General features: G+C 48.1%; 1 protein-coding gene across 5 annotated transcripts in view; it reads right to left on the minus strand.

The window, feature by feature from the left end:
• Positions 1 to 733: 733 nt before the first annotated feature.
• Positions 734 to 13,531, minus strand: part of RGS6 (regulator of G protein signaling 6) — a gene marked incomplete at both ends in the record, with an annotated part of 285,460 nt that continues 272,662 nt past the window's right edge. For all 5 annotated transcript variants that reach the window (XM_082485571.1, XM_082485570.1, XM_082485574.1 and 2 more), the window contains one exon: positions 734 to 784. In XM_082485571.1, coding sequence (XP_082341697.1) covers positions 734 to 784 — 51 coding nt within the window. The remainder of the gene's footprint in view (positions 785 to 13,531) is intronic.

The following is a 13,531-nucleotide window of genomic DNA, read 5'->3' on the forward strand; positions in this document are numbered from 1 at the left end:
CCGCTGACATCGGAGGATTTGCACCAAGATCAGAGTCTGACTCAATGGGGCAGATCCTCAGGTGATGAAAACCACTCATGGTCTCCTGACTTTGGCTGAGGATCTGGCCATCATCTCTGGACATGCTACATGCTATTGGGAGGACAGTGAGTGATGAACTTAAATAGTGCCTTTTTTTTTCATTGCTTCAAAGGCGAGACATAGGAAAGAAAAATAAAGCTAAAGTCAATGAATCTGCAGGAGAAATGCATTTGAGATTTTGTGAGAAGAAGCGGCTTCCAGCAGATGTTTTATTGGATCCAGACAACCACAAGAAAGGGAGCAAGTGGGATTGCAGTGGTGCCTATTACAGCCGTGTTTGTGCCAGGGAGAGAAGAGATGAAGGAAAAATATCAATCTCTCAGCTCTTCTTTCTCTAAGTTGCGGTTGGGTCTGTTTCCTTAAATAACAAGACAGCAAGCCCTTGCCTTGTCGACCTTCTGCGTACGGTGACGTGTGCTCCTCCAAACCCTGGTAGGAAACAAAGTACCTGCACAGAGCTTGGTGTCTGTACAAAGCTGTACAGGTAGGAAAGTGTCGATGTAAACTGTGAAGACAGGAGCTCCCCCGGTGCGTGGCTCCCCGCTTGCGCTGGCTCAGGCTCTCTCCCCCGCAGGGACCCGCTCTGCCCGAAACTCTCCATTGCCGGCGGCAGTCCCGGGTGTCCCTCCTGCAGGGCGGCCAGCTGACGCCATCAGGAGGACTGCATCAGGCCCGTGAGGCGCTTGCTCGTCAGAGACTTTCCCTGGAGGGAGGGACAGACAGACAGAAGAGACCCAGAGGCGTGAGTGATACTGTGAGATGGAGGGTTTGGCTGCGAGTGAAGTGAAGCAGCCTTCCCCCAGAGCGGGGCACGGGACTGCCCACCCTGGCCCTGCCGACGGGGAGGCAGATGATGGGGGTGAGGGTGCCCCCAGCATTTCGGGTGCCTGCGGTTTTGCCCCAGGCAGGTGGTTTGGCAAGGAGGGGTTGTGGCCAGTGATGTTCAGGTGGCTATCACTCAAGGTGGTCAACGATGCCCTGGGACACCATCTCATGAAGACATTTCCTTTCTCTGTTACATGGGAACTAGTCAGAGCAAAGCCTTGTCCTACGCTCACCTGCAGGGCTGCAAAACCAAGGCTGCCATGAAAGCTGGGATGCCCTTCCTACAGCCTGTGATTCAGTATCACCTGCACATCACCCATTGGAAACAGATCTAGGAAAAAAATGGTTTCAGAAATAGCTTAGCCTGTCCCTGCCCTGCTGCCACCCCACTTTGCCCGCTCCTCAGTCTCTCGTCTCCTCGGCTGCTGCTCGTCCCACTCCTGACTGGCCTTCCTGCCTTCCCCATGCTCTCCTCCAAGCCACCACGCAGGCACGTGGCCATGGCAGCCTTCCTCGCGCTCTGCTGGCATCCACATCAACTTTCCCGCTGACTGCTGGGACCAAGGACTATGGGGGTCACCTGCATGTCTGAATCCCTTCACTGGCTTAGGCCAGGCAACCCCTGCTTTCACCCAAAGCAAAGGAGGACTTAAGGTCGGTCTTCTCCTTTTGTACACAGTAGGAAGTGTATATCCCCATAAGGGGTACTGATGCCTTTGCAATTACTGATCCAACAGTGAAAGATTGTTTCGGATATTGCAGCGGTTGCTGTGTTTCTTTGGTTAGCTTTCCTCTTGAAAAATTATGTTTTTCTTAAGAGAAAAAAAGGTCTTGGTTGAAATAAACATCCAGGGAATACCAGAGAGCTGTGGAATACCTAGCAGATCTTAAACAACCTCCTCTACATTACTATATTTAGCCAAGATTTTCTTTGCAATAGAAAGTCTTACTAATTGCTGTTTGAAGGAAGGATCCACACAAAGAGCAAGAGAAACAGATTATACGGTGAAAATGAATATGTGCAGAATGTAGACAGAAATGTAAAATTTAGCAGGTCATCTGAAATAAGCCTTGTTTAACAAGTTAGCACTCTAGGAAAAAAGAAACACGCCTCCCCCTTCCCTTGGATTTCTAATCTCTTCCATTTAGGGCTGTAGCAGGAGGATGTAACAGTTCCCTACAGAAGCGTCATTTCGTTACTCAGATGTGAGCCTTTTACCAAATAATTTTCTTGGCTGCACAAACACACACGGCCTAATCTGGCCGCTTTCTGTATACTGGCAGTCAGCTGCTGACAACACTGTCATCATTTGGACTGTCCTGCCCGGGATGAGAGAGTCATGGCTCTGTGGCTCTTCCATCTCTACAACAGAGCTTGCACCCAGGGCACAGCTCAGCAAGGACCAGCTCCTTCCTGGAGCTCAGCAGATACACCAGCACTGCTGCCATTTGAGGCACACACGCTTTCTTTCACTATAAATCAAATTCTTCTATTCTTATTCTTATTCTTATTCTTATTCTTATTCTTATTCTTATTCTTATTGCATGCACTTCTGGGAAGCTTGGCACAGTGCCACCCCAGGCAGTAGCCAAGTCTTCTGCAGGGCAACGTGGCAGTGCGTGGGGGGCTGCAACCCCGGCTGCCATTTTGCCGCTGTTAAGGAATACCAGAGAAAGAGTGCTGAGGAGTTACCAGTTCCTGAATCCAGTCTATAGGAAGAAGAGAGTAAAGATGTGGATATTAAACTCTGGAATAATAACATGGCTGGTTTTAGGAAAAAAATGTTAGTTTCTACCTATATTTGGACACTTCCTTAGGAAAAAATCCCAAATAAGCCTCGGATTTGTGTAATGACTGTTCAGTCAGACTCTAACTAATCTGCAACAGGCAGTTCCTCTTGTTATCTTCTCACGGGCAGGTGGCTTGGGGGTACGCCACCTCCCCGCATCAAAGTCCAGTGGGAGTGAGGAGCAAATGCTGCTCCACCTCCAACCCTGATTTCAACATGTGCATGTTAAAAGCGTGAAAGGGGAAATGCCAGTGTGGAGTCGGGCTGAGGGGAGGGGGCAGCTGACAGAAAGGCTGCTCTGGAGAAGGTGGTGGATCGGATACAGAGCCGATGGGTGGTTTGTACAGAGCAAAACCTCCCTCATGGGTTTCCTGGTGGTGACTGTTTCCCTCTGTGGGCAATGGCGGTGGGCTCCATCTGCAGCTCCTCCCGTCTCGCAGGAAAGTGTTAGCCTGGGGACCCAGATCTGCTTACTGACTCTGCAGCAAACTTCCCGCCTGCCGGCTGGGATGAGTCCCCAGCGCAGAGCCCGGCTGTCCAGGAGGAAAACTGCGTCAGGGAAGTGCGAGGTGCCAAACAGCCTCGCACCCGGGGACACGCAAACAGATGGGTGCGAGAAGCTCTGTTTTAAGACTGCGAGAAGCAGGCAGCGATGTTGTCTGCTCGGCTGTCGTATCCACCTCTGTGATAAGACAGATGGCAAAAGGATCCCTGGAATCACATGCAGGGATTAATGCTGTGAAATTTTTGGCCGCAAGCAGGAGCGCTGGGGTGTAAGTGTGTGTAATGTTCAGCTTTGGTACCGAAGCGGCCCCCCGCTACAGGCATACTGATGTAGAGGATTTTGTTGCGACTCAACACAGAGACAAGTGTCAGCCTCACAGAATGGGTCTGAGCGATACGAACATCTGTCAGCTGGAAGTGGGTGGGATGCAGGCAATCGGTTGGGGAGTCGTCCATCTTAGGGATCCTCATTTAAAAAAAAAAAAAAAAAAGAGGATCAGGAAAAACCTGCATTTCATTAGGAAAACTGGTATCTGTTTCCTGTTACTAAGATGCACAACAAGGGAGCAAACTGTTGTGTCACAGGTGGAAATGCTGGGTGGGATCCACTTGCTGAGGTAAATCAACGTGACACAGTTGTTTTCAGAGAGCTGCTGCTGATTTACACCAACTGAGGGGCTGGTCCATGCCACCTCTGTCTCTGGTTTAGCCCTCCAGGGCTTCTTAGGCACAAAGTCCAGCAGGAGACACAAAAGCTTTGTGCTAGCTGACCGATAAAAGCCAAAGCACAGCACACGCAAGAGCTCCTTTGGGGCAGCGCGGCGCAGCAGCTCACTCCCCAGCCAGGCAGCGCTCTCCCCAGGACCCCCAGCCTGCCCCTCCGAATCCACCTGCCCCTGCTTGCTGGGAGGGCAGCCACGGCCAGGATGGCATCAGCATGCCTCGGTGTCACCACTTCGTCCAGAAAAGAGGTGTCCGGGTGACCAGGCAAGGGTGGCCCGTGTCTGCCTCGAGACAGCAGAGGAGAGATGCACCTCTGTATTTCCTGCGATCCTGCGACCCTTCCCTGAGGCTTGCGTGGCCTGAGCGCCAGAGCCAGGCAGGCGAAAGGCTGCTCTGAGAAGCTGGAGGAGGCTAAATCAGTTTGTAGTTGGATGCAATACATGCCAAAAAGTTCAGGCCCAAGAGGTCGTGTTGGGTCTCATCCAACGCTTGGCTGGGATTCCCTTGGGGAGATCTCTGACAGAGTAAGGAAGTTTCGGATTATTACAATGTGAAAGTTTGGCAGAAAGAACACCTAGTTTCTTTGAAAAGGTTGAACCAAAGTAATTTTTTTTCCTTCTGCACGTCTTTAGCATGAAACCAGTGGCTGCCCCCACATTCTACCTCTCCTTTCCCCACTGAAAGAAAACTTCAACAACTCCTGCCTTATTTCCAGGAGAAATTTCATCTAAGCTGGCAGGGGATTTGGAAAGCATATGATTCCAGGCTCAGCACACTACAGTGCTTCTTTTACTCTGCTGTATGCATAGGCTGAATAACTTAAGGCAAGATTAGAGTGGATGTAAGGAGTAAACTTTTTACATGGGGTCTAAAGCTTATAAAGAAATCCCCAGTCCTCCAGCTGCAAAATATTTGTCACTACTAATCAGGGTTACGACAATTAAAACCCCAGACTGTTGTCGCTCAAACAGCATAGCACAAGCAGTAGGGCATATGTTGTAGGGCATATGTTGTGTGTCTTCTTGGATGCAGGAAGGTTTTCTTTTCTCTCATTCCCTGCAAGCAGCTGATCTGTAACACAGCTTTCAGGCAAGGATCACGCACAGCTTCAACTGCATCTTGGTAGAAGTAATGTCCGGTTCTCTCTCTGCAGCTGAATAAATGATTTTTTTTTTTACCCCTTAACACTGGTGTGACAGGAGCCCCAGTTTTTAGAGGCAGTGTAAAAATCTGAATTTGGAGTAACCTAAGGAAAATGTCAGGGAATTCTTAATATGCCTTATGAAACTGTCCCCCAGAATCTGACTTCCAATCATGTGGCCCATCTTGCTGCTTGACTACGTCAGGCAGAGGACCAGACCTCAGCATATGTAGACCATCAGGGCTCTCACTGGGGCCCAGTGAAGAGAAGATTAACCTGTAGGTCACAGGAGATGCTTTGCATCTTCGATAGCTGAGCCTTTGCTGAGCAGCTACTAAACTAAAGTGTAAAATGCAATTAGCAATTATTTTAATGAAGCAGAATTCAGCAATTTAACGCAGGCAAGATGCCAAGTTAAGAGGAAAAAAAATGTGTCTGGGATTTGACACAAAAAGCCCTCCTTTTAAACCTCCTGTATGAGCCACCGGAGTTTCCATCTCGCTCTTTGCTCTTATCTACCAAAATCAGCACTTCGCACAGTTGGGAGAGAAGGCTGTGAATGATCTTTTTCTAATAATTTTAAACAGAAAGTTTAGGTTTGTCCAGTACCTGTGGTTTCACACAATGTTAACGTGCTCTGCCCAGCACAGAGTGCAGTTCGTGTGTCGAGCATGCAGACATTCACCACCACCAGCATGCACCAGCCGGCACTCCCATGCGTGCTGTCAACTACTTACCTGAACGCCCGTGCGGGATTTATCCCATTAGGAGCTTTGTGGCTGCAGCAACGGAGGCGAGGAAGCGGGGGAGAGGAGCTTCTGGTATGGCAGCATGGGCTCCCCTTTTTGCCATGTCAATACAGACCAAAGCACTTTCATGCTAACCTCCACGCTCCCACGCACCAGCTTAGGACTTCATCTGCTATAGTTGACTCCACTTCTTGCCTTCTACCCCTCTTTTGCGCTCAGGGCTGCCCTTTTCCCAGCCTTCTACCCAATCTGCTCCGGCCAGAAGCGCCACCTTCCTGGAGGAGAAGCCATCTCCTGGGGAGCGGCACTGCCCCTTCCCTCTGTAAGAACTCCAGCAGAGGACTGGGGTGCGCCTGCATCTCCACGGGAGATGACCAAACCCTACTTCCATCAGCTCGAATCTGAGGTTTTTCACATGGTGACAGGCACTGCTCAGATTTCCTACATTTTAGCTAGCTAACGTACTACAAGAACTTTGGCTGTGGGCAGACAACGTCCTGCCACCAACCTTTACTTCTGAAGAAAGAGATTGCCAGGGCCCCAGCCCTGCCAGTGCTCCGTGGTTTTCAATGTTATATTATACTGCAGATCTTGGGGAAATTTTATTTTTGTGTAATTTTAAAAATATTCTCTTTATTAGATTTTTTTTTTCATGAAAAGATACATTGCAAACATAAGATAAAGTAACATAAATTAACGAAGTTCAATATGAAACAGAGTTAAAAACATAAACAATAAAGGAAAATAACTTAGTTTAACACAAAATAAACACAGACACGTAAACTATGAACATATATAACATAAATTAGCATACAAAATGTGGTGGACAATGCCACCAATTACATGCTGACACAGACTGAAAACAGGAGCTGCAAAGTGGCTGTAGAGGGTAAGTAGGGGAGCGGCTGCTCCCGGCATGCAGGGTGCTTACCCATTCTTACCAGCACGGTCTCAACTTGTTACCCCCAAACTCCTTCAGAGTGGGCCCCACTCCTCTTGTAAGGCTTCACTGACAAAGTTACCCAAGCTTCTCGCCATTACTGCTGATCGCAGTGAAGCTGAGCAACCATGGCTTAGGTTACTACGTTTGATATTGCTTTTCTTTCTCTTCCAGCTTATATCACTGTGGGAACAGCTCAGTCCAATTAAAATCGGTACCGTGCATACCCATTTTATTTTGTGAGGATTCCCTAAGCTTCCTAAGCGGGGCATTAAACTTCGCTCTGAGAAAACACCACTGCGTATGGCACAAACCAGGAGCTGACACAAGCCCGGTACTCACCCACTCCCAGAACAGCTTCATAATGGTTGGAGCTCTCCTCTACCATCCCACCAGCACTGGGAGGAAGATTCTCTTCTGCTGTGGAGCAGTCTGGGCTCCTTGTATCTGAGAACGTGTCCGAGCCAATTTTGGCATTAGCTGAAGCAGACTACGGACTGCTTGAACTTACCACACCGAAGGAGGGCACTTCAGCACAGCCCTGCCGAGTGGGCAGCCTCAAGCTACGGATCCAGGGCCCATCCCTCCCTCCGACAAAAAATATGGGAAGACGGAGGTGCAGATGGATCACTGCGGCCACTATACAATGGTGTAGTAGAGTGTTTTTTCAAGCCACCTCAGAAAATGCCCTTACTGCATGGTGCTGGTCTACCTCTCGGGCAGGGCGCGAGTCTGTTCTTTCCTTTGTGTGCAATGGACTCTGTTTAACTCCCTTCAGTGGGACTGGGAACCAGATACGTAAATACCTTACAAAATCAGAGGAAAACAGAAACACCATTGAAATACCAAACCCCTCTGGAGTATCAGAATAAGCTTGGCTGAAACCACAGCAGGGTCTAAGCCTGCCCTCCCCCCTCAAACACATTGCTAAAGTCCTGGTTCGGTATCTGCAGGAGGCAGCTAGACCTGTCTGTAGTGAGAAGGTACCGACTTTTATCTTCCAGAGTTTGTTTGTGGCTGCAATAAGACAGTAAATGAAGTATATCCTGAACTCCATGGAGTGCCTTTCATCCAGAAGGATCCCGAAAGCACTTCACAAACTGTACACACAGGGATGACTCGCCCACCACTGGAAGGTAGCGACCTCGGGGGCGAAAGGCAGCTACCATTCTGTGCCAGCAGCACTACACAGCGGTGTTTTTAGGAGGGGGAGTGAAGAATAACTTATCCACTAGAAACAATGAATGCTTATCTACTAAAGGAGCCCCTCTATACAGAACAGACTATTGCAGCTCACATGCAACACACGCAACCCACTGCTCACCAAACTGACGAGCGTGCAGCGTAACACTACACAGCACAGACGTTTTCCAGGTAAGGTAGTATGCCGATACCAGGAACAGATGCGATGTATTCAAGCATGCAGCAACCAGTCAATACATGCACTGTGCAGGCCGTGCACCCGGTCCTCCGCAGCATTAAGTACTGACACTGACTCGTTATTGCACACAAGACAACAATCAGACGACAGGTTGCAAACATTGACTGGATCCCCTCATGCTTCGGGTACATTCTGGTGCTTTCTATCCCCTGCGTAATGCAAGTACCTTTTCCCAGTAAAAGCTAGTGTTTGGTAATCACTGGAGTAGTGCAGCAAGCACATTTTTTTAAAAAGTAAAATATCTTCCAAAGATAAAAATAACCCTTTTCCCAGATGTCTCTTCTTGGTGCCAAATCTAAGAAACTTTGGCATCCATTCCTATATCCTTCCCTTCTAGCTGTCTGTTCTGATACCCACTTCACTAGTATCTTAGTGTACCACCTTTTTATACTTCCCAGTTTTTCTACCACTGTTCTCTACCCATAATGGTACAGTCTTTATTATATTGCAGGTCATGAATGCTTTCCATGCCCTCAAATGCTGTTATCTATTTATGCAAGATGGTAGAGCTGGGAAAGTGAAAAAGTGGGAAAGATGGTAAGTATATGACAGTTCTAAGAGATTATCAAAGAACCGGTAAAAAGAGAGCCCTGATGATATCAGGCAGCAATTCTTTCTCCAGCCTTATGCCTTCTTCACTGTGTTCATGGTTAGTATTTGTAATACATCACAGTCACGCACAGCTGTGCAAAATATCACAGAGTTTACCTGAGAAAGATAAGATCCCATCAACACATTTCATGTGTGTGACACCATACTCATGAATTAAGAACAGGACCGGCACAGTTAGAGTGCAACTTGGACTCTGATGCAAAAGCAGACAAACTGAGAGGAAATAGAAACCAGCACAAGGCAGTAGCACTGGCCAAGGGATGAAGCTGAGGATCAGGAAGATGGGAAAGTGGCAGCAGGGAAGAACAAAGGTAACAAAATGGAGCTGGAAGAGAAGACTGCTGACAGCATCTAGGAAGGGACAGCCAGGCAGGGCAGACACTAAGGCTTTCATAGCTGTATAACGAAAATTAATAGATACACATGGAACTGAAACTAAATGTGGGACTTTGGCTTTCACTGGATAATGAATTGGGATGCACTTACAGTCCCGAGCCAAGTTTAGTGCAATACGAAATAGCCAAAAGATACCAGAAAACTAAAGCAGAGGAAATGCTACCATGACAATACCAGTTTGCACCACTGCAAGGAGGAGGAGGGTGTTTCAGGCTCCAGACGGAAAGCATCCTGGCCACTGAGCTTGACAACTATATCAAATACAAGATCTCCAGTCATATTCTTGCTCCTGGAAAAGTCATCCCTGCATAAGAAACCAAGGTGGGACACTGGCTCCACACTTGTTAAGGATGTAATGTGGGACTTTGTTTCCAGTGCTTCTCGATGAGAATACAAAACCGGCCTGCTGCTGCTAATGCAAGAACTACGGCAGCTCCTGCTTACCAGCTTCTGCTTTCTGCCTACTGCACCTCTGTCTCCTATGGTTAATGAAGCTGGGCCAGTCTGTCGATTGAGTTATTCACCTCTGCCTGGGAACTGAGACAATCTTCGGTCTTCATCGACTTGCTGTCCTGTACAAAATGTTCCATCCATAACGCCCAGGATTCTTTAAACAATGCTCATTAGAAAACTTTTATTCTAATATTCTTAATCTACAGCCTAACTCCCATGCAGCTTGAACACAGACCACCTCTTCCTTCACCTCATTCTCTTTCCACACTGAGCTGAAATTACCACCTGGAAAACCTCCCTGCTTCTTCATACCTGACTCCTTGATACATTTCACACCACATCTCTTCTCTACATCTGGTGTCTTCTACTGTGCTGACATTAAAATAAATCTCCCGAGTCTTTTAAGTGTCACTACATACTCACATTTCCTCTAGGACTTAACAGGAAGGCTCCTTTTCCTGTTAAGCATTACATTCTTTACAGACTGTAACCATGAAAGACAAAATACAGCCTGTAGCGTACCATGTGCAAGCATGCACGTAAGCAGCTATGGCGAGCCTGTGCACATCACACCTCCGCACACGCTGTTGCTTGAGCAAAGAGATCGGGAAAAGAAAACACAGGGAAAGGGATTTCCTCCAGACCCCGATACCCAGCCAGAAGTCTGGCATTTGCACCTTCACCCCCCCAGTCCTGTGCAGGACTCTCCGGCTGAGGCTGTTGGTTTTGCCTGGAGCTGCCAGGTCCTGCCATTGCTTGGGCTGAGTTTCACAAGGGGCTCCGGCCAGCAAACGCTTCTCGCTTGTCCCAGGTTGTGCAACTCTTCTCTCCCTCCTCAGGCAGTGGAAGAGATGCACAAGAGCTTCTTTACCTTTTTCAGGTAAAGAGCTTTTTCAGTCCAGGAACGTAACAACTAACAGTGTGCCACGTCAGCCAGTTCAGACAGAAGTTGTAAAAATTCTGAATAAACAATGTATCACTGGTCTGGCCACTCTCTTGTCCTTTAAATCATGAAGCTTGAGAACTCTGACCCTCTCAAAAGCTGTATGTGTGTGCGCGCCTTTTGTTCTTAAAGAAATGTCAGCTGGGAATAAAATGCAGAGATCTTCTCAGCATTGGGTCACCACCTCAATACTGAGTCAGAAACTTTAACACCAGTTTCCTTACAGGGGAAATTCCTTCCTTGGAATATAGCAATTTTAGGAGAGTTTGAATTCAAGTCTGAGTATCATACCCTCAGCAAGTTTGCTGATGACACAAAACTGGGAGGAGCGGCTGACGCACCAGAAGGCTGTGCCACCATTCAGCAAGACCTGGACACGCTGGAGAGTTGGGCGGAGAGGAACCTAATGAAGTTCAACAAGGGGAAATGTATGGTCCTGCACCTAGGGAGGAATAACCCCATGCATCAGTACAGGTTCGGGGCTGACTGCAGCTCTGTGGAGAGGGACCTGGGAGCCCTGGTGGACAGGTTGACCATGAAGCAGCAATGTGCCCTTGTGGCCAAGAAGGCCAATAGTATCTTGGGGTGCATTAAAAAGAGGGTGGCCAGCAGGTCAAGGGAGGTCATCCTCCCCCTCTGCTCCACATCTGGAGTACTGTGTCCTGTTCTGGGCGCCCCAGTTCAAGAAAGACAAGGAACTACTGGAGAGAGTCCAGCAGAGGGCTACAAAGATGATGAAGGGACTGGAGTACCTCTCTTACGAGGAAAGGCTGAGACCTGAGTCTGTTTAGCCTGGAGAAGACTGAGAGGGGATCTCATCAATGCTTATAAATTTCTAAAGGGCAGGTGGCAAGAGGATGGGGCCAGACTCATTTCAGTGGTGCCTGGCAACAGGACAAGGGGCAACAGGCACAAACTGGAACACAGGAAATTCCGTCTGAATGTAAGAGAAATCGCCTTTACTGTGAGGGTGACAGAGCACTGGAACGGGCTGCCCAGAGAAGTTGTGGAGTCTTCTTCTCTGGAGATATTCAAAGTCTGCTTGATACGTTTCTGTCCAACCCGCTCTAGGTGAACCTGCTTTGGCAGGGGGATTGGACTAGAAGATTTCCGAAGGTCCCTTCCAAGCCCTACCATTCTGTGATTCTGTGTGTGTGATCATGGCCCAGGCTTATCCAAGTTACCTGCCGAGGCTGGTATCCACAGGTTTAATCCCTGTTACTGCTGGAGTAATCATTGCTGCTTTTAGAGATAATACTCAAGATGATGCAACAAAGGAACCCCCTCCTGTTTGCCCCGTTATTAAATGCAAATGGCCACCAGCACAAGTTAGGCAGAGACTTGGTGGCTTCCTTTGCAAGACAAAAGCAGCAGTGGTTTCCCTAAATGTACTCATTAAAATATATTTTCCTTCTACTCTTGGCCCTGAAGGATCATCTCAGCTTATGAGAACTAAGCTTCTGTCTATCTGATTATTAAATCATTTCTAAAGCAGATGGGAAACTACAGTGGTTTAAACAGCTAGGCTGAGACTGCGTGGCTAAAAATAGTATAGCAGGCTCCTTTTAATTAGTAAGATGATCAAATATGACAGAAGAGAGAGATGTAGATATATGGATTTGTGTGTATGTGTGTCTTTAAAATTAAGTTATTACCTCAATACCAGGTATTATTTATAACATATATGATACATGATGTCTGATTTTTATGATGCCATTTATCTTCACTTGGGAGAGCAGACAGGCTAACTCTGCTTTCATAATGTCAATCCTTGCTGTATTCAAAAGGAAAATTGTAATAAGATAAACCTGCCACCACGCGCAGTGCCATCATTTTTTAAACGAGGTGGATTAGTAAGTGCTCCGATGCAATAGACTGCCGAACCTGCAACTCCCCAAGACCGACCTTTCCTCAGGGCCCTCGTGGAGAGCACGGAAGAGCCAGTCTAGCTTTATACCTGCGATTTCACGGCACTGGAGCCTGGCACAGGGCCAAAGGGGTCAGGGACCGTGATGCCTATCCTACCGCTGTGCTGCCCACATATTTTTGAGAACTCTTCAAAACGTGAACAGGGGGGAAAAAGAAATCTGCCGCTCCTCCGCTCCAGCAGTGCTGGGCGACGCGTGCCCTGTAGTGATCTGCTCCATCACGCGGATGTGGCCCTTTGGTGTTCACCACATGACTGATGACTGCGACGTTTGACGCTGGGCCCACACAGCTGCCGCTCAGGCTGTGGTGGGGGGCTGCCACGAAACACACACTGATGCCACAGCTGCAGACTTCAGGCAGGTAAGCTGAGGAGGTTGAGGATGTCTGGCACGTTGGGTGCTGGGTCAGACAGATGTCCCTTTGCTCCAAAGGGAACCCAGACAGGGAGACACTGCAAACTATGTCCTTAGCTACAGGAGGACCTGGCCAGCAGTGGGCAAAATCCCCTTCTTGGCCATTGCATAAAGGTATCAGCTGATACTTTGAAAGGACCTGAAAGTAAAAGGTGAACCATCACCACAGTGGAAATTCTCCTGGCAAAATCTTGCTGTCAGTGTCCTGCTTAACATGGACCATACAGCACCTGGCTTCCAGAAAGATTTGCTGCAAAAACTTGATGCATTTATTAGTTGTGAGCTGCCTTCTCCTGGTCAAAAGTACCAAGCCAAGGAAGATGAGACAGTGGGTCTTCTAGGAATTGAAGAGTGGTAAAAAAAAATAATCTGTAAAACCCTGTTCTTTCTTATTCCTCATTGATCCCGTTGAAGATGTCAAGCCTCTGGCTGGCTAGCAGGGCTCCATGGGGTCTTTATAAAGGGTGTCAAATGGTCTCAGGTTAATCTCTGTCTCCTGGGTTGTGACTCTGAGATGAGCAGGAGCCCTGTGGATAAGATGACTTCCACATGCTCCAAGTCTGTGCTCCCAAAGCCAAACTGTACAGCTTT

This window comes from Vanellus vanellus, assembly GCF_965231255.1.
Source record: "Vanellus vanellus genome assembly, chromosome: 6".
NCBI classification, from domain to species: Eukaryota; Metazoa; Chordata; class Aves; order Charadriiformes; family Charadriidae; genus Vanellus; species Vanellus vanellus.